At 46.7% G+C, this 27,706-nt stretch overlaps 1 protein-coding gene across 1 annotated transcript in view; it reads left to right on the forward strand.

The window, feature by feature from the left end:
* Nucleotides 1-3,838: 3,838 nt before the first annotated feature.
* WNT11 (Wnt family member 11) overlaps nt 3,839-27,706 on the forward strand; it is a 29,320-nt gene continuing 5,452 nt past the window's right edge. Inside the window, exons 1-6 of the mRNA XM_067533202.1 lie at nt 3,839-3,897; nt 6,548-6,589; nt 7,106-7,289; nt 19,595-19,830; nt 20,322-20,599; nt 22,205-22,497. Of these exons, the coding sequence (XP_067389303.1) occupies nt 7,219-7,289; nt 19,595-19,830; nt 20,322-20,599; nt 22,205-22,497 (878 nt within the window). The 5' untranslated portion in view covers nt 3,839-3,897; nt 6,548-6,589; nt 7,106-7,218. The remainder of the gene's footprint in view (nt 3,898-6,547; nt 6,590-7,105; nt 7,290-19,594; nt 19,831-20,321; nt 20,600-22,204; nt 22,498-27,706) is intronic.

A 27,706-nucleotide genomic window follows, 5' to 3' on the forward strand; every position in this document is an offset into this window, starting at 1 on the left:
ACACCATCACAGTATACGTAACTATGTCATATGAATAAACATTTACATAGTGCCATGATATGGCACAGTGCTTTAGTGATTTTAAAAAAAAGACATAGTCTCTGCTCTGGAAGAGTTCACACTCATAAATCCCAAATCTTCAAATTCTTATGTACATGTTTAATTGTATCCATGTGAGTAATGCCACAGAATGTTTGTTTTTTGGGGGGTTGTGTGGTGTTAGGGAAGAAATCATAAAAATAAATGATAAATAATGCTATTAAAAAGCAGCGCTAGGCACATCCAGGGCATTGGTAATGAACTATAGAGCCTTCCACGTCTGCATTACTGGTTCAAAGTCAACCCAGATCAGCAGTAAACTAAAAGTTGTCACTGTCTAACGGCTGTTTGGTAACCTCAGTTCAGTTCCTAGTAGATAGGGGTTCACATGAAAAACAAACACTGCAAAATGATTAGGATCTTTGTTGACAGTCTGCACAGAGGTCAAGAACTAAATGGGCTATGGAGCACGTCTCCAAAGTATGAAAACGTGTCTCCAGAGTAGGTTTGAGGCAGGTGGACAGGTGTGGGCAGAAGCTTGCATTGCTGTTGCACCTGTTCTAATGGATGACCAGACATTCAGTTTCCAACCCAGCAACTTTCAAGTGTACTTTTTTTTTAAAAAATGCATAAAAATGAATCTAAAGATTCACAGAAAAATGACTATGTTCCCCACTTCCCAAACAACCCTTTGGGTCTAACATGCATACTTACCAGGATATGCAATCTACAGGCTATTTGTCCCACTTACCGCTATCCTAATAATTTTTAGAGCAGAAAATAAATATTCTCCAGCTATACAATATACAGGACTTGTTCACCTGAATTTTCATTGGGGTTAGGTGCCCAAATCCCCTTGACTTTCTGTCAGACTGGGGTGTCCGACTCCATTAAGATCCTTTTTGAAAATCCTGCCTGTAATTTATTTATTGTGACACTCACTTTGGTCAATTCTCTCGTGGATCTTTTTCTGAAAAAACAATGGAAAATATTGAATCAAGGTACCTTCCACATCTGTTTATTTGCCCTAAGGCTTTTAGGAAGTGTCAGAGATCCTCATGATAGCTCTGTACAGCTTGAAGACATTAAAAACACAAACATTTATCCAGGTAGCTCTCTACTGGCTACACATCTGAAGAGAATCCATATTATTCCATTGCAACCCATGTGGCCCAAATGAGGTCCAAATCTACCTGAGAAAAGCAGGATTCAAAGAATTTTGGTAATAATGGCTTTGATTCAGAAAAGCACTTAAAGCTCCTGTTTGAGTCTCACTGAAGTCAGTTTAAACACATGATTAAATGCTTTGTTGAATCAGGGCCTAGAGAGCTGGTCTACACAGGAAAGTTATTCCAGAATAAGGTGGGGTGTGAATTTAAATTGCAAAAACTACTCTAGAATAGCTCTCCGTGTAAACATTCTTATTCCAGAATTATTATTCCATGGGTTAAGCTAAATCAGAGAAAGGCAATCTTATTCTGGAAGCTATTCCACAATAACTATCCTGGGCAATTGTCTTGTGGAGAACCCAGGATACCAACCTGTTGTCCATCAAATCAGAAGATCTGCCCATTTGTAGGTGACAGCAGAATGCGAGGAGGTTAGAAAAACAGGAGTCTCAGTCTGTCTTACTGTCCTTACCTGCAACTACCACCCACTCCCCCAAAATGTTTGACCAAACAAAAACAGACACCTTGTAAAGTTGGTGGCAGAAGTTGACTGTAAATAAATAATATGGTGGCTATGGAAAGTTTGGAGCACAGATTCAAGATTCTTTATAAATCAGGAAGCAAAAATCAACAGTGATAATATTTGTTTAAGGGCAGTGTTCCTTTCTAAGATAAAGCCTGGTGAAAGCATCACATACAAAAGCCTTTTGTAAAGGTATACCTCGAGGACATTCTTCTCATCCTACTTTAAAACTCAAACTTCTGGTCCTAAGACCCCCATGCAATATGCTGTTAACTCTTCCTACCCCTTCTCAGTCACCAGAAACGCTCAATTAGACTGATTGAACAAAAGGGCATGGACATTATAGCAAGAGAGAGCCTTTTTGTACCAAATTGGTCTGAATCCATGGCAGAGATGGGGGTTTCATAAATCCAGATTTGTCCTGTTCTGTAGTCACTTGAGCCTTCTTTGAAGTATGCAATAATCTTAAACCCTCATCTGCTGAGGCTGGCTCGAAAGAAAAAGAATCTGATGTTTAAAAAAAAAAAAAAAAAAAAGAACTTTCCATTGATTAAAGAAAGATCAAATAAACTGAGCATCATGAAAAGCTGAAGGTTGACAGTATGATTCAGTAAAACAGGGCACATAATATGCTTTTTATTCCAACTGTCAAATTGCAGCTTCCTAGCTTCACCAGAAAAACAGAAAACCCAGTTAACAGACCTGTTCAGAACAACCAAATGAAAAATATGGTTTGGTTTTATTTGGGAAGTCAGCCGTAAAGACAAGTAAATACTGGTCACCCTTTGTAAGGGTAACATTTAAGGTTTCCGGTTAGAATATTAACTAGTTATTGTTGCTAATCATTAACTATTCATTATAAAATGTAATAGCAATCTTAGTATTATTTCTTTGTAGTTCTTAGAACATATATTTGCAGAGACAGGTAATTTCGAATGCAAAAATGACTATTGAAAAGTATATAATATTAAAATATTGTGTGGGCTTTATCCATTTTGTGCATCGCCTATGTTATCTGAAAAACAAATAGATATACAATTCAATATACAAGTAGATAAAAAATAAAAATAAAGGAAGTTACCAGATTCAGACATATTTTTCTCTTGGGAAATAGACCCTTTAATCTCAAGGAGGCTATGACAATTTAAACTAAAATGTGGTGTGGGTTTTTTTTAATTGAACTTCCAATGTATAATTACCTGTTTATTATTAGCAAGTATTGTATTACTGTATTAGCAATTATGCTATGAATTTTCTGTGACAAATTGCATTGAGCAAGGCTGTTTTATGGTGCAATGCAAGTGCAGAAATTGGGAGAAAAGAGACTTTGGAAACACAATAGTCAAACTACTCAGAACCTAATTCTAAATAATAACAGAGAGGTTCACCATTTTTTTCCTCCTGACTTTAGCTGAAGCTTATCCGAGTCACTCTTGTATTGCCAATTCCCCAACCCTCTTATCTTTACCATAATATTGTCCTTAGTCCTTGTTTGTAGGGCTTTCGAGGCAGATTAGAAAGGAAAAAAATATGCTTTTAGAAAGTAAATATTTCCATGTTGGTCTGATTTGCCTTGCTGATAAGAAGGAGTGGAATCAGCAGTACAGAACTCCTTACAAAGGACTTTAAAGTCTCTAGTCTATAGATCCTGAAACTACCTGCGGTCTGCTCTTAATCTTTTATTTACTAGGAGGGGAAAAGGTGTGTGTGTGTGTGTGTTTGGGAGGATGATTGCTGAGAGGGAGAACATTGGAAAATACACTCTTTTTTTCCGAATAGATCAAACAGTCATTTGTCCTGTTTTAAGCAGTAAATCCGGAGTGCTTTGTTATGCTAATACAATCTGACATCACTCCACAGATCAAAGCCACGGGGACCCCATATAAGCAGGTTCTTTAGGCAGAGAGGGCATAGGCGCGCCGTTGGCAATGTGCTCCTGAAGATCGCCACACACGCAGAGACCTTATCCGCTGCCTCTTCACACAGCCTTTGACTTTTGTGCCTCTCCCCTTCCCTGTCCACCCTTAGCTGAGTTTAACGGCGTTTACCTCCGGCTGACCTCCAGTGTCGGGATCTGTATCTACAGGATTTGGTCTGCTGCTGCAAAACTTTGTGCTATTGAAGGGGTCAAGGCGAAGGAGAGCTGGTGCAGCTAGCCCGGGAAAGGTAAGGAAGGGGCTGCCTGCTGGTGGATGGACTGATCAATGTCTAACCCTGGCTGGGCAGGGGAGGGAGGTCAGAGGGAAACAGAGCCCCGGGTGATGGGGTTTTTTTTTTCATTGCTGCCTGGGAGACGCAGGTTTTGCTCCCTCTACTTCGGGAGGCGAGGGCGTCCGAACTGTTCGCCTCTTTTAACGTGAAGGAAGCAACAGGGTAAGAGTTAGGGGGAGGAAAATATGTAACTTCACCAGCCCCCAGCACGATCCAGAGCTGGGCAAAGCGGATGGGGGGTGAACTAGCTGGGATCCGGTTTGGTGTGAAGTTCCAGGGGGGTAGCGGTGTCAGTCTGTATACAGCAAAACCCAGAGCACAGGGACTCTCCTTGTTTGGTCTGAGTTTTGCGGAGCGGCTCGCCCCAAACCAGATGCCCAGCCAGGGGCTAGAAAATCCGGAGGGGAAGAAGAGCCTTGGACCTGTCGGTGCAAGTGGCTGGGAACGTCCGAATGTTAAGGGGCCAGTAACAAGTGAAAGGCGCGCGCGTGTGTGTGTTTGTGTGTGTGTGTGTGTTTGTGTGTGTGTGTGTGCAGGGATTGTTAATGTGTTCTACAAACCAGAATTTGTCAGGGACAGCCGCTAGATACGGAAGATCCCCAGAAATGCAGTCATTATTATCCCCCCCCCCTCCCCCCCCACCAGCCAGACACTCACTTTGCCTATCTGGTTTATTGCTTCCCATCGTGTTTACCTTTAACACGCGTGTGTTGTGCACATCACACACACACACACACACACACACATCAGCCTGGCTGTCATGTATCTGATCTCCAGCATGTGTGACATACAATCACACGCCCCGGGTTGTGAATCCCAGTGGCTGGTTGCAATTAATGGTACGATAATACTCCGGCGTTTGAGAAGGAGCCAGGCGGTTCTTCTTCCCCTCGAGCTGGGATGTGAGTTTCAGAAAAGGGAAAGGGGCATGCGAGGTTTTGAAGTTGTTCATTATTATAATCATCACCAGAGCCGCGTTTTCTGCTGGGCGAGTTTCCCTCCCCTCCCCTCCCCAGCACCGACCTGGGCGGCGGGGGCAGCGTCTGCAAAAGTCGGCTCGTTTGAAAGAGACACCGGCAAAACACGCCGGGACTTGGAGGGGCATGACGGGGCGGGTTTAGATCACAGGCCACTGGCTGCGGGTTTGATCTGTGACCCGGGCAGGGCTCTTCACCCGTGTAAACAAGGCGTCTGACATGACCGTGCCCCCCTCCCACCCTTTGCGTTTGTAAATGTAACCGGTGCCGGGAGCTAGAGGCTCCGTGTAAACGAGCTCCGCAGTTGTAAACGGAGTGCAATCACACGCCGGAGCCGGAGCGCCGGTCCGGCCCGGGTCGGTTCTGGAGGACCCGGGGCAGATCCATCTTTCCCCCCCTTTGCACAGCAGCGGTAAGAACCGTTCGCCCCTGTCTAGAAATGTCCCGCTGAAGTCTGTGCTGTGGAGCGACTTTAATGGGAGAGAGATACAGGGTCTGAAATAGCCCCCGGCCAGCCCCGGGCATGGGCAGGATTCAAGCGTGTCCTTGGTTTAAAGCGGATCAAAGACACACAACGGGGCGTGCCTGTCTGCAGGAGCGGCTCGACTAGGTACACATCGGAGGGAATAAACATCGAGGGTGAAATCCTGATGGCACCGGAGTAAATGCGCCTTTTGCTACCGATTTCCGGAGCGCCAGGATTTCACTCCCAGCCAGCGAGACCCCCGGGGCGATGTCACTTTCCCGGGAGCGGTGTTTCAGGGACGGGAGTCTGATGCCAACGGGAGACGCGGCAGGGAGAGCGTGAAGTGCTCTGCAAATCACAGAAAATACATATCCCGGGCGCAACTCGCGCATTTCAACGGCTGCCGAAGGGGAGCCCTGGCCCCCGGGTTTAAAGATTGGGTTTAAAGAGGGCAGTCTGGCGGGGAGCTTCACACACACTCAGAAGTCGGGGCCAAGCATCCACTGAATGATCAACGTTAAGGGTCTGATCCTTCCTCCTATGAAATGCCACTGGCCAGTGACTAGTGATCGTGGGTCTTTCTGTTTTGGGGTGGCTAACTTCATCCTCAAGAGGCCTGATCTGGAAGTGAGCGGGTGCGCAGTGATTTCTGAAAATCAGGTTCCTCCCCCAATGGGTCTTAAGTTGGGCATCCAATGCCTACAAAAATTAAATGTGTTACTCTTTAAAGTGCCACAGAACTCTCCTTGTTTTTGCCATATACAGACTAACACGGCTACCCCCCTGGAACAAATTCACTAGCTACTTTTAGAATCTTGCCCATTGACTTTAACAGAAGCAGAATCTGGCCTTAATTTTGTACACTTGAGAAAAACCACTGGAGGTTAAGAAGAACTCAGTGTTGTCTAGAGTAGAATGAGTGATGGGAGAGAATGCCAACTCTTTCATTGCTACCATGGTTAAAGTGAGCAGGGCTAACCCCAGTCTGACATAGGAAGGACTCCTGTAAGAATTTAGGAGTCCTGGGTCTTGTTTGTTTAAAAAGAAAAGAAAAGAAAAGAAAAAGGGTCCTTGAGATCTTTTGTTTCCTGCTGGACGCTCCCTTGGGACAATTTTGATTTTAATGTTTACTCAGAGTTGCCGTCTCTTCCTTGGGCTCCAGGTGTTTGTGTATTTGGAAGAAGCGAGAAGCAAAGTTAATGAGGTGAGAATGAAAGCAGAAGGGAAGGAACAAAACACATTTGTTGCAACAGATCAGACAGACTAAAACATTTGCAGAACAAGGGCACCTCCATTAGTCAACACATGTATGTTTAATGCGTCTTTTTCAGAAAGTTTTGATAGATAGATACCTGAAAAAGAAGAGGATTAGTTAATGCAGAGATTGGAGATTTGTGTTTTCCCCCCTTTTCTTCCCTCCCCAAGCAGAAATACAGAACCTGTGGGGGAAGACAGGGAATTGAAACAGGGAATGAAGTCTTGCCATATGTGGGTTAACCAGAAACATACAATCAGACTATAACTCAAATCATAATTCAAGCCATACGTTTTGTCTGTCTGTTAACTGTAAAGGTTCTATCAAGAATTGGGGGGAAGGGAATCTGAACTTTTTCATGATTCATAAACCACTCCTTTGCAATTTGGATGATAGATTTCTCTGTCATCAGGACTCACAACACTTCGATGTTAACCATATCCTGTGCTTTCTCCCTGATTTCAGGTTGCTGCGCTCCAAGAAGGAACGTCTATACTGAAGGAAATACATTGTTCAGAAAGTTGGGAAGATCCCTTTTAAAAAGTTGATTTCCTTCTGAAAGTGGTGACTGTGGAAAAATGAAGCTGAGTCTAGCAATATTTCTGTCTTTCATTTTACAGACTGGGATTTGCTCCGGAATAAAATGGCTGTAAGTATCTATCTATCTACATTTTTATGAGCAACGCAGTATTTTAAAAAAATCTTGTCATTCTTGCTGTTGTATTACAGTCATATAGCTTCAAGTATAGCGCTATTGGCTTTAGACGCATTGTAAAGACATTTCAAGACTGATATTGCATTCCTTAGCGCACCAAAAGACCCACTGGTTTCAAGGAATGCAGGATCAGATCCAGTGCAACAAGATGTATATGCTTTGTTTCTAAAACGTACATCTTTTGGGCCCAGTTCTCCCCTCATTCACACCAAAGGAAGAACTGGATTCAAACGCTAGCCTGATCCACTTAATGAAGCATTTAATGGCGATTTCTACCATTGCTGGGAAACTCTCTCCCACAAGGCTGAGCATGAACTAAGAGTGATAGGGCAGGCTGTTAAGATAATGCGGCTGATGTCCAGCCATAGGGAATGGCTGACAGATAACATGTTTTTGTGAACCTTTTACCCTTAGGATTTTGAGAGCAGAGTACTGACCATAAAAGGGCTAGTGTTGTAAAGTCTGGATTGGGTTTCTCTCCAGTGTAATAGCAGGGCACAGTGTGCAAACACTAAAAGGTCATTGACATATTTCTCCGCTTAAATAAGCAATCAATTAGTTGATTATCACAAAACACACAAACAAACCTCTAGAACACCCATCTGGTTTCATCATCTATGTGGCGGGTGAGTGATCTGTTGTTTTCATATAAGTTAAGGCCACGCAGAGCATAAATGATGCGGGTTAGTCCTGAATGATTTTTTTCCGCAAAAGAAAATACAATCAAATGAAATGTAATGAAATTGTTCCCAGGTAAATAATCTGTCATAGAGCACGTGTAAGCTGTCTGAGGCTGGGTGTTTGTCATTAAGGCACTGGACGCAGAGTCAGGAGATCGGGGTTCACGTCCAGGTTCTTCCACAGACTCCTTGGGCAAGTCACTTAGTCTCTGTGCCTCAGTTCCCCACCTGTAAAATGGGGCTAATAATCCTTTCTTTCTCCCATCCCTTGGTCTTGTCTATTTAGACTGTAAGCTCCTCAGTGAAGATACTGTCTCTTGCTATGTGTATGCACATTGCCTAACAATGGAGCCCCAGTCCCAGGTCGGGCCTTTAGTCATTATTGTAGCGCAGCTAAAATTCAGGGTGCAATAATACATCTTAATATTGAAAGAGAAGTGACATTTGATACTTTAAAATCCTTTCTATCTATTCGGTATGCCTGGCTCACTGCTTATTAAGCCCCTGATTAAGCACTTAAGCACGTCCTTAACTTTAAGCTTTGACTCTCAATGGTAATACTTATGTGCTTTAAGTTAAGGGCGTGCTTAAGTGATCTGCTAAAGCAGGGCCCAAGGCAATACGCCCATCAACTGCATTAGGAGTGTTGCCAGAGAAAGCAGGGTGTAGTGTGAGTGCTGAAATCAGCCCTCCGAAAGGCAGGAATTAGGTTGGTTTCAGGGAAATTTCACTACAGCACTATAACCAGATCAATACACCAGGAAGGATAAAGGGGTCTGAAATAGCTCTCGCGGAAGAAAGGCTTTCAGCATTTGTATTGTTAAACTTTTACTTTATGGAGGGAGGAAAAAGTTGATCTAAGGAATGGCCTTTCCCTCCCCCCCCCCCCCCAAATGTGTACCTCTATCTACATTTTAGTATGGAAGATGAAAGTTAAGATTAAAGTGGCATTTGACGTATGAACTACAGCCAGATGCACTGCTGTGCGCCAGTCACACCTGTTCGAAACCGGGTGGAAATCTGCACTAACGGTCTGCATGCACTTTTCCTAAGTGGAAGGCAGCCAGCTGCGATTTCAGAAAGAACTATTTTTTTGATTCTCGTTATTTCCCCTGTTCATTTGCCCCCTGGTTTGTCTACATAAGAACGGGGGCCATTTGTGCTCAGCAGTGTAACTCCATGGAGTCGCTCCTGATTTACACTGGTGTCAATGAGAATAGTTTTTGATCTAAAGGGCCATTGCTACTGAAGCCAGTGGGATTTTCCCTGGAGTAATGATTGCAGGGCTGAGTCCTAAATTACTTGGCTATGATTTTGATTATGCATTTTGATGTAAAACGTAATGGAAGGGGGGGGGGGGGGAAATCAAAGCTTTATGGTAAGTTATTTAGGGCTTCTATGCTACTTTTGTACATCTCTGTACATTTAAAAAGAAGATAGAGGACAATGCAATAGACTATGAAAGGTAGCTATTTATTTTAATGTATTCTAATCATTTTTATGGGTCCTCTGGGCCAGATCCTAAGCTGGTGTAAATCAGCAGAGGTCCACTAACGTGGAGTTCTGTCATTTTACGCCCGCTGAAGATCTGGCTCTATTTGTATCAGGCCTGGACCTTGCAGCCAGTTACTCTCCTGAGAAACTTCATGCTTGGGAGTAGTCCCATTGAACGCTACTCGTGTATGTAAAGTTATTTACTCGAGCATAGGTGTTTACAGGCCCAGGTCTTTAATTGCTTTGCAGCTTTTTCAGAAACAGTTCTAACCCATAGGTTGTCTGCAGTATTGTTACAGCCCACAGAAGATGGTCCAATAAAAGATATTACCTCACCCACCTTGTCTCTCTAATACACCCATAAGGACATTTTTATTTTATGGATTTGTTTTTTGCAGTAGCTTCCCCATACATCCTTTAGGCTGAGGAATTTTTTTTTTGCAAAATACGATTTCATCATCAGCGAAGCTGTGTGCAGAGCTTTGCTGTCATTGCACCAGATGGGAACTCTGCCATCGGTGTCAACCGGAACCACTTCGAGCCCTGCATGTATGAACCTTCCGTGAGAGCACGAGTTGTAAGGGGCCCTCCTCCCCCATCGGTTAATTGACGTGATTTGTGATCAAGACTTGCAGTTTTTCCAAGGAAGTGTGAGAGTTGCCTAGGGGGCACGAATTTGCTGGCAAGCTATTTGATCATGATTATGCCAAGTGAGGGGAGCACTAGAGGGCGCTCTGTGTAACTGCAGGTATTGCATTGCACAGGCTTCAGGTAACTCGCACAAATGCATCAAACAAGCTGCATTGAGTCTTCTGAAAGTAGCAAAAAATATCACTCATATTTCCTAAGGGGAAAATGCATCCTGGTGTGGGAATTAAGTGGTGGGTCTAGGCTTTGTATTGTGTCTCTGCAGAGGGGTGAATTTCACCTAATGAAAGGACTAACACAGAGGCTCAATCCTGTAGTCATTTTGCATATGAAACTTGCACTGAAATCAGGGCTTACAAAACAGCTGCAGACTCGGGCCCATCCATAATTTCTTCTTAATGCGTGCAATGTTTAAATAGGCTCTTTACAACCTAGTCACTTGAAAGACTGAATGCCACGCAGTAAATGGACTTGTTGAGACACAAAGATGTGGTTTTCTTTTACAAAGACCTGTTTTCACACTCTTCTGTTATCTCTCCCTCAAGGTCCCTGTTATCCCATCACTTTTACTTATTTAAAATGTTGCTGCCTTGGGCCTGTAGTCCTAACTCCTGTAAAACTCACAGTGTAAAATCCAGTTCCCATCAAAGTAAGTGGCAAAGCTGCCACTGATTTCAGTGGGGCCAGGATTTCACTCCTCCTCCCCCCACTGAGCACAAGTAAGGACTGCAGACAGGTTAGTTTAATCACCTTCTGGGATTTTCAGATAAACATTTCTTTCAAGAGAGAAGGGGGAAAAAAAGATCTTTTTCTTCCCCTCTGTCTGCCTGAATCTCTCCTCCCACTGATGTAAAGCAGGGGTAGCTCTGATTTGGTCAACTGGTATCATAAGTGAGAGGAGAATCAGGGTCATTGATGCCAGTGAGTAAGTTGCATGGGGAAAAAACGATGGGCTCCCAGAGGGAGCTTTGCTTTGAAGTTTGCTATTCCCTTTTTAGCCCATAGGCTGGTAAACCAAATTTGACAAAGCTACATGAACGCACTGGCCCTGCTCTGCAATAGGTGGACCGATTCACAGGTGTCATTAACATCGGGGGGTGGGGGAACTTGGATTTGAAGCCGATGGACTTGTGCTTACAGTGGCAAACTTGGCATGTCTTCAGGCACGTCTCATTGTAAGGTTTCACTTTAGTGATTTTCTTTATTTTATTTTTTTGCTATATAAATGCCACTTGTCTGTCTGGAAAGACTTTGGTATTCATTTAACCATTGCAGCAACGTACCTAGGGGCATGGTGGCTTCTCCTTCACTTGTGGTCTTTCAGTCAAGACCAGAGAGGTTTCCAAAGCTCAGCCTCAAACACAAATTATGGGCTTGATTCAGCGATGACTGGGCGAGGCTATTTGGCCTGTGTGGTGCAGGGGAGGCAGACTAAATGCTCACAATGGTGCTTTCTGGCCTTTAAATCTATGAACTTTTTGTTCCTTTGGAGTTACGTCTACGTTGCAAGGAAACACCCACGGCTGGTTTGGGTCAGCTGATTCAGGCATTGTAGATGATCGGGCTGGAGCATGGGCGCTGGGATCTTCCCCCTGCGCGTGGGGGGTCTCAGAGACAAGGTTCCAGCCCACACTTGAACATCTACACGTCAGTGTTATAACCCGCAGCCCGAGACCCGTGAGACCGAGTCAGCAGACCCCCATTCCAGCAGTGGGTGTTTCCTTGCCATGTAGCTATACCTCAGAGGGTAGTCATGGGCTCCGTGGCATGCCATGAGTCTATGGCACCTGGGGGACAATACTTGTATTTGTGCCCCTCCCCCATGGGGGAGTCTGTGGGTCCATTTCCCACTCTCCCCCTGGTGGTGGGGGGGGGACTGCCTGGCCTTTGTGCAGCCGGGATCCCCACAGCTCCCTCGTTGAGCCCAGCAAGAGGACGGAGGGGCCGGGAGGATGCTTGCTCACCCCACAGCAGGAGCCCTTGGCCGCTGGCAGGACAGAGCTGGGGTTGGCGCTGGGGATGTCAGGGGGGTACGGCTCTTCTGAATAGGGCCCAGCTGGCGCCCCGCCCCCCCAGGCCGGCACCCGGGGGCATGACTCCCTCCCGCCCCGTGTCAGTACGCCACTGCATGGGCTTGATCCTGCTCCCATTCCAGTCAATGGAAAAACTCCAATTGGCTTGAATGGTGCAGGATTGAGCCCAGGGGCTTTATAATATCCTAAAGCATGAATGGATTTCCATCCCTTCTTTCCCTGCAGGTTCTACCTGGATAGCATTTTCCCCATTCCTACAGTCCAGGAAGATATGGCTGTGCTGAAACTGTATGGGGGCTGTTGTCAGGGCCAGATTTATACCTTACATGCCGCTCGGCACAGCATCTTCAGGGTCCCTCCCCACCTACAGCTGACCTTCGTGTTTTTTGCATGGGGGGGCAGTGGGGGAGCGAGGGGCTGGTGGGCCATCTCCGCGCTGGGGGTGTAGGAAGGGGAGAGGGGCTGGGGCGACCAACTTGGCCAGCTCCGGGCGGGGGGAATATGCTCACCCCTGGGCTCCGGCTTCCCACCTGGCCGGGGGGGGCGGGGCCACAGGGGGAAGAGGAGGAGCAGGGGGCGGGGCCAGAGTTCCAGCGCTCAGGCGGCGCCCCCACATTGGCCGGAGCCCCTGAGCACGGGCCCCTTTGGCCCAGGCGGTAATCCATCACTGTTTAGGCGCCCCTAGAACGCCGGCGCCCCTGGGCACGTGCCTACTGTGCCGAATTGGAAATCCAGCCCTGGCTGGTGATTTAAACCAGACCCAGAGCTTTTCCTCAGAACCTCCTCTTTGCCATGCCTAAGAGACCTCAAAATAAAGGAAACCAAAAGCACGGACCATAATCTCCCGAAATTCAGTTACAATACAAAGATTTAAATGAAATTAGACCGGAGGCATGCAGGGATACGGGCGGCGGGGGGAGGGAGGGGCGGGGGGAGGGAACTGTGCAGCAAACTTCAACAAAGGAGGGATGGTGATTTTGTACTGCATGTAGGGCCTGATCCCGCAAAACTCCTACTCGTGTGTATACCCCCTCATCCTGCAGGTAGTGCCCGGGGACGAAGGATTGCGCTCATGCGTCCCAAAGCATTAAATACTGTAGCTCATTCATATTTTCACATGAATTTATTAAAACTGTCCAAGATAATTAAGAGAATAAACAAATGTCATGATCTGTGCATGCATCATACTTCCCCTGTAATTATGTTTATGGTTTTCTGTCAGTAGCCATAACTTCAACTGAAAGCCTTGCTATGTTTTATTTAAGGCAGAATAAATTTGGTTTGAAACCTGTTTATTTAAAGGGAAGGGTTGAATAAAACACCCAAACCCTCAGAATGAAGGATTGTTTAGGGTCATAAAGGGCGAGGCAGCTACAATTATGAAAATTATGAAAAGTAACATTTATAAACGAAAATATCAGGTAAAACTCCACGGTCTGGATTCTCTGGGCAACTCCACAGTGGTGGGGGAGAGGGTGCTAATAGCGGCTGCATTGCAACCTTGTGCCCCTCCAATTCTCAGGCCAGCCCATTGTGTGAATCCCAGCAGCCTTTAGGCTGTGTTAATCTGGGCCACCTGCACACAAGAGACCTGCAACCTCTAGGGTATGGGGAGATTCCAGCCATGCCCCCTTTCTCTAGCCACACTCCCTGTGCCAGCAGCTGGGGTAGGGGTGGAGGAGATGCTCCTATGGAGCCTCGCCGCCACCAAAGACTCAGTGGGGGCTCCTCTTAGGACCAGGTAAAGTGGGTTTTAATTTTTTGGGCCGCCCTTATGTGGACAAAATAAATAAGGAAGTGTTTATTTACTCTGTCACATAACACAAAAACTAGGGGTCACCAAGTGAACTTAATAGGCAGCCGGTTTAAAACGAACAAAAGGAAGTACTTCTTCACGCAACACACTGTCAACCTGTGGAACTCCTTGCCAGAGGATGTCGTGAAGGCCAAGACTATAACGGGGTTCAAAGAAGAACTAGATAAGTTCCTGGAGGATAGGTCCATCAGTGGCTATGAGCCAGGATAGGCAAGGATTGCTGTTTGCCAGAGGCTGGGAATGGCCAATGGGATGGATCACTTGATGATTTCCTCTCCTATTCAATCCCTCTGAAGCACCTGGCACTGGCCACTGTTGGAAGACAGGATCCTAAGCTAGATGGACCATTGGTCTGACCCAGTTGGGTCGTTCTTACCTGATAGTGTCCTTATAAAGAGACTAGGTGGGTGAAGTACCCTGTGTAGCTCAAGAAGAGCCCTCTGTAGCACAAAAGCATGTCTCTCTTACCAATAGGAGTTGGTCCAGTAAAAGACATCGCCTCACCCACTTTGTCCCTCTAATATCCTGGGACTGACGCAGCTACAATAATGTGGTGAACAAGCGTCCTTTTGAGGCAGGCAGGCTTTCCACTGATGACGCCCACTGTCACTGTAAATGGAAGGGTAGCGAGCATAAAGTGTCAGCTACACTATTGCATAGCCTGGCTCAGGAAGGCACTGATGCTGGTGTTATATAAAATGGGATTGGTTGGGGACACAACACTTGTGAATGTGCAATAGAGACTGATCAAACCTGCACTGCCCGAGGCACGCACTGGCTCAGGGTTCCTCAACCTGGGGGTCAAGACCCAAAATTGGGTCATCAGAATGTTTCCAAGGGTCGCGTGGCAGCTCGCCTCCCTGCTGCAGGCACTGCAACCTCTGGGGTCCCAGCGCCACTCAGCTTTAGCCCAGCCCTCGTGATGCTGGGCGTCTGGGGCGGCCAAATTTAAGGAGGGGCCCTACAACCCCATGAGCCAGATCACCACTCCATTCACACAGATTTGGTCCAGTTGAGGGGTGGGGCCAAACCTGAGTGTTGCAACCCCAGAGGTTGCAATGCCCGGAGCGGAGAACCAAGCCCAGCCAGCCCCATGGCACAGGAGTGGCAGGAGACACCACTGTGGCGTGACTGCTGGACAGGACCCAACCCAACCCCCAGGATCTGACCAAAACCACCCCAGGACCTCCACTCTCAGGCTATTTACTGGGTTGCAACAGGCCATAAACATTTACAAATAGATCCTGAGCCCAGAAAGGTCGAGAACCACTGCACTAGATGACCTGACGTTTCGCTTGCATCCCTAATCTATGTGATTTATAAATATGTAATTTCGTTCTTTGCAAGTGACTCCAGTAAATATGAGTTTTCTTTTCCATCTCCATTACTCTCTTCATTTTCCTCCTGACGCTCGGAGATGTTTCCAATTATAAATTCTTGTAAGCTAAGGCATGAAGGTCAAGCATGAGAGATGTTCACAAAATACATATCTGCATTCTGTGTTTTATTCATGGCTGGCTCCCCAGCGTGTGACTTATTCAACGAGAAACAGTGATTGCCTCCAATTACTGAATTCCTCTCTTTGGACTTATAATGCCTCTCTCTCTCTTTGCCTTATTGCAAATCCTTCCACTCTTCCTAGTTTCTTATTTGCTGCACAGTCATTTTGGAACGTTTTATCCATAAAAGTCGCCATCAATATCTGCAAGTGCCGTTGTACCACGTTTCACTATGAAATCTCTGATCTCCCTTCCACTAAACCATTAGCACTGACATGACCTGTGATGCTTTCCAGCCATCTTTCCTTTGCTTTCCCTTCATCTTCTGATAGGCCCTCCCCCGGGGCTGCAACATTTCCTTCTCCAAGTGACCTCAATTTCTGCTGCCTGGGTCCTTAAAATGTTCGAGCTTCCTTTCCTTATAAACATCTTGCTTCATTCCACATTGCTGCATAATACGCACTCATGTGGCTTCTTCCCTGCTGGTGATAATCCCACTTTATCTGTAGCAATGCCATATTTCAGCAGGTTCCTTTCATGTCTCCGTGGTCCTGTTTTCCCAGCCATATCGAGCAACAGATCAAATCTTCTTCTAAGTTGTCCCAGCCTGAACTTCAGCATTTCTGACACACTTGTTTTCTCTCTAAATGAATCCAGCCTTCCTTGCCCAGTCTCTCTAGGGGCAGTTGGGACAATCCATGTTTGCCTCAAACCCAAGATTAAAGAACCTAATTGGGTACATCTACATTGTAAAAAAACCCAAACACACACAAAAAACCCCACATAACCAAAGGCCTCCTCTCCTCCCTCTCCGCCCGGCCAAAAAAACCCCAAGGCAATGAGTCTCAGCCCAAGTCAACTGACTCAGGCTTGCAGGGCTCGTGCTACAGGGCTAGAAATAGTGCTGTCGACATTCCCACTTGGGCTGGAGCCCGGGTTCTGTAACCCAGCAAGTGGGAGGATCTCAGAGCCTGGGCTCCAGCCCGAGCCGCAATGTCTACACTACTATTCGTAGCCCTCTACCACCAGCCCCGCCTGCCCAGGCAGTTGATCTGGGCTCTGAGACTCTCCTGCGGTGTAGATGTGCTCAATATGTTTGTTTCTTTTGCTGCTTGGAATGTACCGCTTCCCAAATGGCCATTGCCTTTGTTGTGTTTATGGTTAGGGGTGACCAGAATTTCACACTAGATTTGACCTCTTGCCTGAGTCAAATCTTGAGAGTTGTGGATAGACATTCTGGGTCAAATTTTCAAGGGTTTTGGGTGTCAGACTTTAGACACCAAGAGCCAGATCTTTTGCTGATGGATCGGCCCCCGAGGGCCAGATTTTCCAAGTTCCTAAGCACCTGCAGCTCCAACTGACTTCAGCTCTGGGTCTGCCCGTGCCAGTCTTCTCAATAGTTCATATGCTTGTAACGAGGTGGCGCATTAGCCTCACCTGCCAGGCCATATCAATTGTGTCACTCCATGGTTACCTAGCTCCATATCAGACAGTACGATGCACAGGTAACAGGCAATTCCTCCTCCTCCTGCCAGCCCATGGGGACCAATGAGATTATTTTCCAGGACATTATAGAAGAAACCTGATAATGAAGAATGTGGTGAAAACTGACAAGGGATTTCTTCACAGGTTTCTTCAAAGGATTCTTCAATCTTCAAGGGATTTCTTCAAGGTTTACCCTTGAAAAGCAGACAGAAGCATCAAGTGATGTAGAATGCTCTCTCTCAACCATAGGTACTTCTGTGGCTCTCCTCGCCATAGTATCTGAGCTCCTCTCACTGTCTATAATGTGTTCATTCTCACAACATCCCTGTGAGGTGGGGCCCTGCTATTATCCCCAGTTTTACAACTAGGGATCTGAAGCACAGGCAAACTAAATTTCTTGCCCCAGATCACAAAGGAAGTTTGTGACACAGCACGGAATTTAACACGTTGTTTGGGTGGGCGGGTTTGGTTCAACTCATAGCTGAGGTGTGGGCCAGTTGCAGGAGATTCAAATGTGGATGTGAATTCCCCAAAGCTGGGAGTGAGAGTGGGCAAGTGTTGCGGTTTGGGCCCATCTCTAATTCTGTTTCTGATTTTCTGGTTTACATTGTGGACAACTTAGCTGTGGCAGCGGTAAATAAAATAAATGTGCCCATCATTAAACAAAATTCACTTAGGAAAACAGGGTGGTGTAGGATGGAACTAAAAGGCAGCACACTAAACACGGATAGAAAGAAATACGTTTTCAAGCAGCTTATTGCCAGCCGGGGCAGGATTGTTCACCAGGTACTGATGCAGCGAGTTATAAGAGAGTTTTATGATCCTGAAGAACATTTATAGCTGCACTAGCTAGAGCATAAAGATGCAAAGGAAGCCAGGCTCTGGCCTTCAGCTGACCACCTGTGGGCGGCTAGGGAAGAATCATGTGCCCAAAGATGCTGCGTGGCCTAATCGATTCCCTTGTTTTCCTTTCACTCGATGGATCTATGGTGGATTGTTGCTTCATGGTAACATCTGCAGTGGCGCATTTGGACTAACTCTCAACATTCTGCATGATGCTGCCTTTCCAATCCTGTCATTTTACTCTGGCACCGGATTTTTGAAGCTATTGAAACTGACATATCCAAGTGTGATGGCAATCGCACCGATGGAGCGGTTTGCTTTAATCCAGGGGCAAATCAGCTCTTTTGGAAACTCAATATTTTTTTTCCTAGGCTGAGTAGTGGCTATTTCCCGCCGTAATCAAGTGCTCGGACATTTAGCACAATCCTCTGCGGGTGTGTGAGATGGGTTCTGAATGCAGTCATGGTGCCTGTGTAATTTGCTTTCACAGGAAGATCTAGCTATACGTTATCATGGAGCTGTTGGGTCCTTTTTCAAGCATTTGGGAGCTCCTGTCCTCTTCTTACGGATATGTCTACACCCCAGCTTGCATAGACAGACTTTTGTTAGTGGAGCTTGCACTAGCACACGGAAAATAGCCGTGTGGATGCTGCGGCACCAGCGGAGGCTTGGGCTAGCCACCGGGGTTCGGAACCAGAGGGTAGGGTTGACTTGAGCTCAGCTGGCTAGTCCAAGCTTCTGCCAGTGCCGCAACGTCCACAGGGCTATTTTAGTGTGCTAGCTGTAGTAAGAAGTGAGAGCTTATGGCCTGTGAAACAGGCTAAGGCCTAAATGGAAAAAGCCGAGTGAACAGAAGTATAAGGGGTCACTCAAGTTAACTGAGACTGGTTTAGGAAAGTGCTGATACTGCAAGATTGTAAGACTGCCAAAATATTACTAAAATATGTAGTAGGTATAAGAGGTACCAAGATACTAACTCTCTGAAATGACACTTTCATGGGTAGAAATGATACATGGAGTGGCTGTGCCCAAATCAGCCAATCAACGGAAAAAGGTGGTATTAGCCTACGTCAGGAGGATGGCGACTACCTACGTGAAAGGGGGCAGAACGAAAGTGTATGTAACAGTGTATAAAAGAGGGTGTCAGAGGGAATACCGGCGTCCGGTCTAGGGGATAACGGAAAGTCCCGCCGTTGGGCCGAGACCATTGTAACGCTGCCTATGTGAAACTGACCCAGAGATACTCTAAGTCATTTCTCATTGTGCCGCACACAATAAACCTGGCCTGGGTGCCTTCGTTGCTCAGCTAATCCGTGGTCGTGTCGACTCATTCGATCGTGAGAGCTGTCTCAGTTTCCTGATCAGAGCTGGGACAGCATCTACACAGGGACACACGCACGCAGCCTACACTGATAAACATCGGTGACCAACACACCGATTACAATGCTAGCATGAGCCCCGCTAACACAAATCTGTCCGCACAGGCTGGCAAGCTTGTTCCCAGCTGCACTGTAGACATGCCCACAAGGATTCCCAGAGAATATACTTAGTTCGACCCACATGGCATTGTGACAGCCTTGGGATGGATTGAAAGGCTTTCTTTAGTTAGAAAAGGGGAGATGTACATTGCGTCAAAGGCAAAGTGTTTGCAGGTGATTCTTGGGCAGCCTGACAGAGGGGGAAACTGATGCCAGTCGGAAGATTAACTTTCTAATGGCTTTGGTGGTGTTTTTGTTCCCAGAGCTTTGTCCAAGACTCCCTCCGTCCTTGCTCTGAATCAGACCCAGCATTGCAAACAGCTAGAAGGCCTGGTGGTATCTCAAGTGCAGCTGTGCCGCAGCAACCTGGAGCTCATGCAAACCATCATCCAGGCAGCCCGGGACGTGATAAAGACATGCCGCAGGACTTTCTCGGACATGCGGTGGAATTGCTCCTCCATCGAGCTGGCGCCCAACTACCTGCTGGATTTGGAGAGAGGTAGCGGTCAGAGCTGGCTTTGCAGGGCTCAGGGAGAAGTGAGACGAGTCGGCGGGGTGGGGTGGGGGAGCGAAGTTTACAGTGCTACAGGGGGGAGGGGGGGAAGTGGAGCCCTTGTTATAAGCGGGGAAGGAACGGCGTATCTTCTCCGTTCTGCAGAGGCGCTTATGCTGCTCTCATCACTGGAGCAACACCTTCACACGGGGCCTCACCAAACCTTGCGCTGGCCTCACCCATATCCTGCCCACGCGCCCCCAGCCCAGTTTGCCCAGCTCACTCCTCTTGTGCTGCTTGGGTCACTGGTTCATAGAACTGACGCCCCCAGGTGCTTCTGTAGAGCACCGAGTGTGGTTTGCACGGCAGCTGCGCTTCTCTCCGCTGCGTGTCGGAGAAGTGTGTTCCCTGAGGCAGGGACTGTGCAGCCCTCTCTTTGGGAGAGGCACCTAGCACGTTGGCACTGATGGCTGAGTTGCCGTTCTCCTGTCTTGCAGGCACAAGGGAGTCAGCATTTGTGTATGCCCTCTCCGCTGCAACAATCAGCCACACCATCGCCAGGGCCTGCACCACCGGGGACCTCCCTGGCTGCTCCTGCGGTCCCATCCCAGGTGAGACACCTGGACCTGGGTATCGATGGGGAGGATGTGCTGACAACCTCAACTATGGTCTTGTCATGGGGTCCAAATTTTCAGATGCTCCCATGAAGATGAAAAAATCAGGATCACAAGCCAATAAGCTGATGCATCTGCACAACAGTGAAGTAGGGAGACAGGTAACAAACCAAAGAGAGTTATTGTGATTGTACAATCCTCTGTGGTGGTTGAGGGCTTTGTGAAGCTCAGTGTATCTACCAGCTGGCTGCAGCAGCAGACCTTTTCCCAGCGTGCACGCAACTCCTTTAGCCGGCATAAGCACTGAAGATATAATTCAGTCTCTAGAAATGTAATTCCTCTAAGTCCTCATGGGCAGGAGCAGTAGGGAGAAAGGTGGGGTCATGTATCTGTGGCGGGGCCCCAGGAACTCCTGAAGCCACAGTTCTGGCCTGGACTATCTATATAAAGTTCTTATATGGCCTCTGTTACCATAGTAACTGAGCACCTCGCAATCTTGAATGTATTTCTCCTGACAACAGCCCGGGAAGTGGGGCTGTGCTGTTCTCCCCATCGTACAGCTGGGGAACTGAGGCACAGAGAGACTGCGTGTCTGGCCCAGTGTCACACAGGAAGTCTGTTGCACAGCAGGGTCTTCCGTCCAGCTCTCCCAGGTCCTAAACTAGTGCCCTAATGGCTGGACCATCCTTTCTTCTCCCACTGGAGTCCTTCCTCTCCCTTTGTGAGCCTGGTACACCACGTAACCTTTCTGCCTTAGTTTCTTCATTTGGACGACAGATTGGTTGGGAAGCGTGACCACAGGACTGGGTGTCAGGAGGCCCCGACATCTAACGCTGGCTCTGCCACTGACTCACTGTGGGACCTTGGCCAGGCCACTTCACTTCCCTACCTCAGTTTCATCATCCATAATGTGAGGGTGATGGTTCCCCAGTACGTGTTGTGTGAACTCACTGGTTAATGTTTGTGACGTACTTTGCACATTCAAAGTGCTATATAAATGGCAGTTCTATATGTACACTGAGTACCACAGCTGCCCTACAGCGCTGTGAAGACCCCACCAATGCTGATGGGACGGGGCATAGATACCCCACGTCCCCGAGAGGCGGTAGCTTTTTCCCGTCGACCTAGTGCTGTCTACACTGGGGGTTAGGTTTGCTTAGCTGTGTCACTCAGGGGTGTGGATTTTTCACACCCCTGAGCAACATAGTTCTACCAACCTAATTTCCTTGTGTAGACCAGGCCTGAGAGAGCCCAGGGATTAGTGTTCGCCAATAAAAAATGAATGAATAACTGCAAAATCAAAAGAAACAATATAATGCACAATATAGTGATATGCTCATTGCACACGGAGTTGGATAAATCTAAGGTTTGAAAACTACATCATTAAATATATAAATATGCTCAAGGCACAAACTTCATATTCATTATTTACTTACAAATTACTTCAGCTTCCAGCTCCTGAGGAATGTAAAGGATGCATTCAGCCCTGTGTGACTATGACAGAAAACTGTGACCCTGCTCTGTCTTCTGCCTTAACAGGTGCCATGGTAAAAATAATGCCTGGCCCGACAGCAATCTTCAAGCTGTGAGATCTGTTTCGCTTTGCACCGTAGATACTTTAACCTGGTTGTGCAGAAACCAAAGTAGCGAATACTCTCCCCTGCAATCCAGTTAAGACATTGACTCCTTTAGCAGATCTTGTGGGAGCTGCAGGTAAAGAGGAGGGTCAATTCATAACTTCATAACTCATTGCTTTTCTTTTGTAGGCCCTGAAAGCCTCTCTTGAAATGAAATGTAAGTGCCATGGAGTTTCTGGTTCCTGTTCTATCAAGACCTGCTGGAAGGGTCTTCAAGAACTGAGAGACATTGCCCAGGACCTCAAAAACAAGTACTTGTCAGCCACAAAGGTGGTACACCGACCCATGGGCACACGCAAGCAACTAGTACCAAAGGATATTGACATCAGGCCGGTTAAAGAGACAGAGCTGATTTACCTGCAGAGCTCTCCTGACTTCTGCATGAAGAATGAGAAAGTGGGCTCGCCCGGGACACACGACAGGTAAAGACGCTCCGCTCAGGTGTGAATTGTGCTCCTCTGTTCTCAGCTGGGGTATGGAAGCGGTGATGAGCCTAAACATCTCTGTTCAGGTGGCGTTTACTGTCAGGGATGCCCAGAATGCCACTCACTAGGCTGATACCGCTTATGGGAATTTACAACGTGGCTTGTAACTGCCCAAGTCTTTAATATACAGGAACAGCCACTGGGGACTACAGATCCCAGCATGCAGCACTCCAGTCTGGTGACAGATGGGCCCAACCAATCAAGTTTGGACCCAGATCTCCAGTTAGATACCATATCCAGATCCAAACTGCCGCAAAGTTCATGACTGGTCGGATCCAAGGTTTCGGTTCCGACCCATCTCAAACCTTGACCCATGCAGAGGGCTGTTTGGGGTAACATGGAGTACTGTTTGCTGGGACCTGTAGTCTCTGCAGGACGCACCTCTTTATTGACATTGGAGGCAGCTGCAACAGATTTATTTTATGCAAAGGGCTCTCGAACTGCAGGCCTCAGCCCTGCGTCATCTGACTTATTTATTGACATGCCCTAGGTCTGTAACTGAATGAACTTGTCTCTTGGGAAATTTACAATGATCAAGCCCTGACTTAATCCTTCACCAGGCCCCTCTTTCTCTGCTCAATATAGCTGCTGTGGGGGCTGTTGTGGTTTAAGTGCTCCTCTCTTTAGGCAGGTATGACGCCCAACGCTCCCAAGCCACATTAACAACTGGAGACTTTGAGCTATGTTGCCAGTCTCTTGAATTTTTGATTCCTTCTTTTTGTTTTTGAAAAATCTCATCATGACCAGGGTATATTTGCTGTTTGTGCTTCCATGGAGGCACTACTGGATCCCTTTACTACCACCGACTTAGCATCCTCAGTGCTGTCCAAACTCCCATCAGGCACAGTGGAGTGCCCGGCCCTCCCTAGGGTCCATTTGATTCACTCCACATACCACAAATTCTATGCTACTGGCCTCTGAGCATTGGTAAGTGGGTGGCGATACCGCAGCCAGTTATCATGTACTTGGTGTGTATCCAGAGTGCTGTGGGAAATGGTGTTAGTCACTCCACAGTACTATTATTTCTGCTGAGTCAGAAGAGAACCAATACCCCAGTAGGAGGTTATAAGACACGTGCTGTAGGAGGTGCTGTCTGTCAGATGAGACATGAGAATTGAAACCCTGACCGCTTGTGGCCATTAAAGATGTTAAGAGTGATATGCTGGCTCGATTCCCGTCGGAATAATTATATTCTGCCTATCTCAAATCTCCCTATTCCTCTTTGCTTCCTGTCCTGACCTGTTGTGTGGTTTTGCTGTGCACTCTTACACAGCTGCCACATGCCCACTCACAGGCACCTGAACCTGTGTAAACAGGCCAGGAGCACTGTCTGTTTACTCAAGAAAAACCTTTGTTGATAGAAGTGGCCACACCACTAAGTATTGTGTAGACAGTCCAGAGGGACTCAGTAGAAAGGGATTCTACTGTAGCAGACACTATATAAATTATGCACATTTATCCTCTCTGGGTAGCTTTTACAGTACATGGGCATGATGTTGCAGGAGGGGAGAGTCTATGGGGGGAAATACAGGTCTGTGCATTGGAAGACATTCCTTTTGTAATGGCTCGTCTCTCCAGAACCATGGTAACTCCCTAGCACCCAATTAGCGCACAGAACTATCCTGCACTGACCTGCTGGAGCAGACCGGAGGACGATGCTTAGGTGATACACAACTTAGAAAAGCCCCATCTATGATTTTCTGGGACAGTATGTGGGAACTAGGTTTTCATCGTGCCAACTGGGACAGAGGGCAGTAGCCAGGCCCGGGGGATCCACGTTCTACAGAGCTCACAGAGTTCCAGAAAGAGTACCTTAGCCACGCGATGGCAGAGCACATCAATCTGTTCCAGGCTGGGGTGCGAGGCTTCGTACGCTCCTCAGGTTGAAGATAGAATAGTAATCAACGAAGGAGGAAGGGGTCAAGCAAGGGCTATTGTCATGACTCCAGTAACAGCAGCGATTGTGAGTGTGGTAGAGAGGGATCGGCTGGAAATGAGATTGGTTGAGGCTGCAAAGGACCAAGGCAGAAAGGAGGTGATGACTTTTGAAGGAAAGCCAGTCCTTTGTTCACAGACACGGGAAAGTCAGGGTTGACTCTGGTGGGGGCAGGTGGGAGGAGGACAGAGATGGGGGTGCAGTGGCGAGTTGTAGGTGTAGCATGTGTAAGTAGCATTGTGAGCTGTCTGTGAATATGTAAAATAATTCTCACAGTTATCAGTGGCTGCTTCCCCTGAAGATGCCCTCTGTCTCAGAACTAGGGTATGTAAAGTATCGTGTGATAAAGGCTTTGCCATGGCAGCACGGTTTCTGTATTAAATTAGCAGAGGAAATAGGTGTAAAATCCACACAGTGCGTTTCCAGATCATTGCTGTGCCCGTAGGGGGCTGCAGTAGCTAATCCAGACCTCTTCCTTCTCCTGCCAACACTTTTCCCCCCCCAATTTTCCTTTCAAAGAGAACACTTCTAATATCTTCTAAATACGATGGCCCCATTCCAGCCTGGCATGGAATGGAGCGGTAGTGCCTAGTGATGGAGATGAGGAGAAAGAAGCAGAAAACAGTTGCTGTTATGTACAGGAAATATATCGCTCACATTTACTACACAAAGGTGTATAACATCTATATAGAAATAGCCCAAACAGGTTTTATTTTATAAGCAGGGTCCCAAAGGCATCTTAATACTTTATTCCTTTTACACTCAATGTTTCCCTCAAGTCTGATTTTTTTAAGGCCCTTTAAGTGAATGTAATTAAAAGGAATTTCAATGATGTCCCTCAGCCTGTTTCTCTTCTCCTCTGCACCTACCCACTCTCACTCGCTTTCTGGCCTCTTGCTGGCCAGTAGAACAAGAAAAATGTTTCCCTTCAGTGGTGCTGCCAACAGCACTCCATGGATCAACAAACGGGAGGTGTTATAATTGCACTGTAGCCAGGGCATCCTCTCCTCTACCCCATCACACACAGTCCATTCCTGAGGACCGAGCCCATCACATCCTCTTTCCAGCTACAAGCTGAGAGAACTCCAGCCCAAACTTTTCTGGCAGATAGTTTTTCAGATCTGCTGGCTACATTTTAAAGCACAGGGAGGAGACAGGCACACTGCAGCTCCCTTGACAAGTAAGGCCTGCATTCTGTGTTCCCGCTTGTTATTTTAGGTTGTATTACGTGAGCTCCTTCCCAAAGCCTGAACCCAAGAAATGTTTGCTAAATGTGCTGCTAACTTAAAGATTCTAGTGACATTAACAAGGAAAAGCAAAAAGAAAGGGGAAAAAAAGGGGGCAGAGGATGCAGAAATAAAAGCATCCCGTGTTGTACTGTGCTTTTAAACAATCTAATTTTCATAAAACTCTAAGTGTAGAATTCATGAGGAATCTTTTTTTTTTTAAATTGGATCATTAGTTTTAAATTTAAAGAAAAAGGGGAGGGGGACTTTTCTGGATCACATGGCAAAAGAGTGGTACCTCAATGTCCTGTGAATCGGAACAAGTTTTGATCATGTAAAATGGGAGGTTTATAGCCAAGTTCTACTGCCCTGAATATTGGGTTTCATCATACACTGTAGGGAACAATACTGCCCTGGCTAATGGGTGTATGGAGTGAATAATTCAGTAGGGCTGGTTGAATGCTGTAGAACAGCACCCGGGAGCGTTCTCCTGAATGCTGAACAAGTAGCCGTTTGGTTTAGTCACATTTGCGCCACTTGCCAGTCCACTGTTCATGAACATTAGTGCAAACAAGGTTTTCTTTGCATGAATGTTTGGGGAATGGCTGTTTCTAGCACACGCACCAGCATTTGCATGTGGATGAGGGTATTTGTGTGTGAACAACAGCATTTGCTACTTGTTATTAATTATTGTCCTGCTTAAGGAGCTTCAGTCAGCCAACAAGGAAGCAGAAACAGTGTAATGAGACCCAATCTCACACAACCAATAATCACAGCAGGCTACTTATGTCTCTAACATGCTTATAATTTGTATTAATCATTTATTACCGCTTTTAGAAACATAATACTGTGCTCTTATATATATATATATATATATACCTTATGAAAGTTATATATATATATAAACGTAATACTTATTAATCATTTATTACCTTTTTTAGAAACATACTACTGTGCTTTTTATATATCTATATTTATCTTTTCATAAAGCGTGACCCACTGAATGGTGAATAGCACATACTTATTCTGCAAACATCCCAGAAGCTGAAGTTTGATGGCATAAGACGGGGCAGAATTTGAAAAATATAAAAGTAAAATAGTTCTGCCTACTTGAGACATCACTCACGAGAGACGGTGAAGATGTTCAGATTACGAGCACGTGTGCTTTACTGGGCGCGTTAGGCTTGGTTCCGCCTTGGGGGTTTGGACACATGTCACTCAGTGGGCATTGGATGCCCTCTGGGCTCTGCCATGAACTACTCAGCAAATAATCAATATATTGGCAGCAGACAGAGTACGGTCACAAACAGGGAAAATACACTGGGGACTGTATGCACGACCAGGTCTGCCAAATACATGGTGACAGGCTTGGTTCATTTTTGCAGCGTTGGACGTGCTCATGGTGTGATAGACAAACACAAGTAGACAGGACCCTGTGTCAGGAATCAGAGACTGCAGCAGAGCCAGTCTCTGGGCCCCGTAATGGGCACAACAGGTTTCGTGGTTGAGCCGCAGATTGGCTGTTAAGCCCAGCAGTTGTTCTTGCTGTTCAGTGGCTGCCCAAAGCGTTTACCCATGGGTGTGATGGCGCCTGTGCCTGCTTGTTCCCAGCCTTGCCACACTGCAGGTAAGCTGGGTCTGACACGTGGCTCCAATTCCTGACCTCTAGCTCTGACCCTTGGCTCCGGCCTCTGACACCAGCACTGACCCTCGGCTCTGGCATCTGGTCTCTGACTCTGGTTCTGAAACCAGGTTCGGGTTCCTGGCTACTGACTCCTGTTCTACCCTCTAGGCCTGACTCCTGCTCTGATCGATAGGCCTGACTCCTGCTCCAAACACTAGGCATGACCCCCCACATCCCAGTCGCCTGACACCCTGCCCTGAAAGGCTTACACAGTAGGGACCCATTCCTGGTTTGTTGTACATCTTACCAGACTGCATTTGTTTTCCCATCTGAAGGATGGCGCCTCTGTCTCTCTGACTC

Source organism: Emydura macquarii, unplaced genomic scaffold (assembly GCF_026122565.2).
Source record: "Emydura macquarii macquarii isolate MOO-44397 ecotype Brisbane River unplaced genomic scaffold, CSIRO-AGI_Emac_v2 contig_3328, whole genome shotgun sequence".
Taxonomy (NCBI): domain Eukaryota; kingdom Metazoa; phylum Chordata; order Testudines; family Chelidae; genus Emydura; species Emydura macquarii.